This window comes from Pundamilia nyererei, unplaced genomic scaffold (assembly GCF_000239375.1).
Source record: "Pundamilia nyererei isolate P.nyererei 1_Seehausen unplaced genomic scaffold, PunNye1.0 scaffold00140, whole genome shotgun sequence".
Lineage (NCBI taxonomy): Eukaryota > Metazoa > Chordata > Actinopteri > Cichliformes > Cichlidae > Pundamilia > Pundamilia nyererei.
Window position 1 is genome coordinate 1,041,213 of NW_005187541.1, and position 4,162 is coordinate 1,045,374.

The 4,162-nt window shown below is 39.8% G+C and overlaps 1 protein-coding gene across 1 annotated transcript; it reads right to left on the reverse strand.

Moving 5' to 3' along the window:
• Positions 1–343: 343 nt before the first annotated feature.
• On the reverse strand, positions 344–3,220 carry LOC102213419 (CD276 antigen homolog). The gene is made up of 5 exons (XM_005744203.2): positions 3,158–3,220; positions 2,612–2,974; positions 1,351–1,644; positions 1,150–1,247; positions 344–945 (listed from the first exon to the last, which is right to left on the reverse strand). The coding sequence occupies exons 1-4, from the start codon at positions 3,195–3,197 to the stop codon at positions 1,162–1,164; spliced, it is 783 nt and encodes a 260-aa protein (XP_005744260.1). The 5' UTR covers positions 3,198–3,220; the 3' UTR covers positions 344–945; positions 1,150–1,161.
• Between the last annotated feature and the right edge of the window lie 942 nt (positions 3,221–4,162).

Sequence of the window (4,162 nt, forward strand, 5' to 3'; positions counted from 1 at the left end):
GCAGCATAAAAAGTAAGGTTGTAAAGGTGCTTTGTTGTTTGCAGTCCAGCGCTCTCCTCTGCCATTATTATGGGTTGCAGGGGGAGACCATTATGTTTACATCTTGCCACAAAGTTATGAGCCAATCACAATAAGGCTGGTGAGTGTAGTTCACTATGCCATCAGCATAATCTGAATGGATTTCCAAAACTTTACAGGAACCACCAGGAAATATCAGGAAGAACTAAAAACCTTTAAACTTTAATGGCAAAACTGTAAAATAAGAAACAGAAGCATAAGTAAAATAACATTTTATTCATATAGATAAATATAACAAAGTGCTTCACAATCATAGTGCTAAAAAAACCAAACAAGTTTAAAAGGAGATTTCTGCTGCTTTTCAAAACAGATCACTCCCAGCACCCTCCCCCATCACCAGTCCTTCACTACATCCATGAATCTCCGAGGTCTTCCTCTGTTTCTTTTCTTCACGTCTCGTCTGCTCTGTCTATTTGGAAGGTCGAGCCCAAACATTTAAACTCATCCACCTTCACAATCTCTACTCCTTTCATCTTCTGCCCGCACTCCCTTCACTGAACACAAAACTAGCAGGACTATTATTATCCACCTCGAGGTTTTTAACCCACATGTGTGCGCAATTGTTCCTTTTATGAAATCCTGAAGTAACTACTGACACGAAATGGATGAAACCACACAGGGAACCTGATCCTAGGTGTGATCTTTTGGTTTCATTTTTCTGATTCATGAAACTCATTCTGTGTTTTCCCGTCCAGGCCAGACTGAAACTGGATAAGCAGCATTTTCAAAAGTCTCTGATTTGGGCTTGCAATAAGACTGGAGTAGTGTGGCATAAATACACTTATAAATACATCAAAAGTCACACAAACTTTGGTGTACTTTGAATATCCTAGACCAGCTGAAGTCGTCCACCACCAAAACCAGGCCCTGAGAAAGGAACAGAAAATAAATTAACAGATTTTTCTATCTTCAGGTGGACAAAATACACAGATTAATCTATTTCTAATACCTATATTCAAAATGTAAAGGCACTAAGATGTTGCTGTGTCACATACACAAGAGACAGAAACACATACACGTCGTTTAAACATATATAAACCTGAAAAAAGCTTCTTCTGTCGATCAACTCACATCATGTGTGAACTACAGCTGCTGCAGAGCTGTTAGAAGAACTGCAGCAGCCACTATGAGACCTGCAGTCCGGCCAGGTAAACTCCACACTGCTGCACCTGGAGAAGCAGAAAGACACAGTCTGTATCCACAAAGCTCTTCCTGTTTCCTGTTTTCTGACTCAACATGTTGAAAACAGGGCATTATGAACTTTTAACCTACCTTTGCTTAAAGTATAAGTGGCGTTCAGAGTCGTATTTGAAGTGGGGTTGTGGCACAGACAGGTAATGGCTCGGTAATGATCTGCAGGGATGTGGAGAGTGCTGCTGGAGGTGTACAAATAGTTTTCAGGATCCTGCTCTGTCTTAGTGTGGACATGCTTCGACTCAACCAAGGATTCAGAGTGGTTGTAGTGGATGGTCCAGCGTATCTCAGGAGCTGGAAATACACCATGCAGCGTGCACACTGAAGTCATTGTTTTAGTGTTTACAGCCAGCTTGAGGTGCTTGTAAGGCACTGAGGAGAGAGGGGAAGAATGTTAAAGTCAATTTAAAAAAAAGTCCCTTTCATCTTTAAGAATGCTTGTTCGGTTTCGAGTGAGAGTTAGATTAATCAAACTGATACCATCATTCTACCTACTGAGGTTTTGCAGACACGTGATGACATTAACTTGTCTGACATCGAGACTGGTCATGAGGGGAAATGAATAATTCCTGACTGGTTGGTGGTAGTTGCTGGGAAAATGACTGCTAAAGTCACACAGGCCTACCGACCAATCAGTGACCTGAATCTTTCCCTAGCAACCGATCTGTTGCTAGAGAAAAGCGTTTATTCCCCAACCGGCTCCCAAAACCCTCTGTGATCAACTATAGTTTGCATGGTCATGGCTAATAATATCCATCCACTAATACCTTTAAATCAGTAGAAGTAATTTCTTCTGATCGTTAAAGCTAACCATAAACCCAGTTTTATCCAAAGCTAACAGCTAGCCTGTTGTATTCCACAGCTAATAACATATTTCAAAATCAGCTAAATCTCTAATTTTTTTCTTTATTTTATATCTTATATCTTTAGCTAGCAGGTAGTTAGCCAAATGTAAAAAAAAAACAAAAAACGCAAAATTAGTTCGAAGGTTTATGTTAAAATAAATTAACTTTAGAGAATCCCAACTGTAAGGTCACTTTTACTTCATGACCAGGGCTGGGTCAGATAACTCTTACATGTAGTGAGTTAAAAATAAATTACATGGGAAGTTGCGTCTTTAGTTATGCAATCCATTATGATTTAAAATCATGTGCTCTAACTAAAGTGAAATTCACAAAAAGAAAAAAGTTCACATATCTTCTCTTTAATCCCAAACAACTTCTGCATATTTAGTGTGAACTTTGAGTGTTAACTCAAAAAAGCCTTTTTCAGAAATTTCGCTGGTATACTCACTTCTTCATAAAACATAAACATCAGCAAAGCCAACTTCCTCTCTTACCTGTTACATACAAATTTGCATGGCAAACTTTTGAGGTCTGCATCACTGTCTCCGAACCATTAAAAACTGCAGCGTAAGCTTCAAATATCCTCCCATTATCTCCAAGAGTCAAATTCTTGACTAGGACTGAAATATTTCCTTTCGTCATTTCCTGGGTGAAGGCCGCGGTCCTGTTCAGATAAGGGTCTTTTACATGCGTGAACATTGTCTTTCCTTTATTGAAAGAGTACAAAACAGCCTTCCTTTCATCCTGCCAGTAAAAGCGAAGATTTTTCAAGTCTGTTTTAACTGGCACGCTACATCCCAGGAGTGCTGAGTCCATGATGGTTGAGTTGACATTGTACACAAATATGGCTTCAGACACTAAAATGTAAAAAAAAAAAAGGAAAGCAGTTAATGAGTCTCAAACACCGGTATTGGACTTTTCGATGATGCAACAAACAGCCATGTTTAATATGAGTTTCAAACCCAATCCCACAGAAACCAGCTGACTTTGTTTCTTTAATGTAAACACACAGGCTTTGCATAAAAATATATAAAGCTTACCAAACAGGAGAGCAGAAAAAAGTCCAAGCAGAATAGCCATTTTTGTGAGGATGTTTCCTATAAATCGAGATGACAACACTGATTTTAGACGCATGGTGCCCAGGCATGGTGCATCTTCCGCTTCCTCTTATGAGATGCGGTAGACGTCATCGGGACTTCCCCTAAATTCGCTTTGATGACCATTTTAAAGTAATGACGCATGTCTCTAACAGTTCTTTGCTATTTCTGATTCACAAGAACATGGCTGACTTGTTAATAGTTATGCAGGTTTTGCAATGCGTATTATGTGTAATGGAGTATGTGACATTTGTAGGGTCAAAGGTCAAATGGTCACAATTAAACGGAGGTGTGAGGTTAGACAAAAACGTTTGGCACGTCTTCATAAACTGCACAACTTTGCACCGTTTCCCGTCATTTCTTTCATCCTTTGCACATTTTCGAATTATCGAATTTCCCAGAGGAACCCACCCGAGGGATTAATAAGGTTCTATCTTATCTTATTTTGGTGTTATCACGAGGTGCTTCATCGCGTCTTCCACCCACCCTGTGAGCACTGATCTTCGTTCTGTATAGTTTTTGTTGGGATAGATGACTGACAAGCAGTTTCGTGGCCAGACGAAGCCTATTACCTTATTACCTCAGCCCAGGCATAACAGCATCATTTCATAAATACTTCCAATACAAACAAAGGCAGTAGAATTTTAAAGACATAATTTTAAAGATAATAGACATTTTATGAAAGTTTGACCCTGGTTGACCTCCAGAGGAAGATACTTAGAATCCCCGTATGTCATCCCCTACGTGCCTATATGTTGTTAATACAGACAAAGGCAGGAAGAATCATAGGTTTAAGTCTACAGAGCACTTTGACATTAAGATCAATCTGCTGACCTTCAAGACCTCAGTAGATGTAGGCCAAATTTTATTGGACTGTTAACATCACCGCACTCTACCCCAGCGGTCCCCAACCCCCGGGTCACGAACTGGTACCGGGCCACGAGAGTT

Bases quoted from the DNA above. Each gene is read 5' to 3' on its own strand.
- LOC102213419 (XM_005744203.2), bottom strand. From the start codon at position 3,197: ATGGCTATTCTGCTTGGACTTTTTTCTGCTCTCCTGTTTG. The intron at 2,975-3,157 runs GTAAGCTTTATA...TTTACATTTTAG, and splicing joins TTTTTCTGCTCTCCTGTTTG to TGTCTGAAGCCATATTTGTG. The intron at 1,645-2,611 runs GTAAGAGAGGAA...CTCTCTCCTCAG, and splicing joins TGCAAATTTGTATGTAACAG to TGCCTTACAAGCACCTCAAG.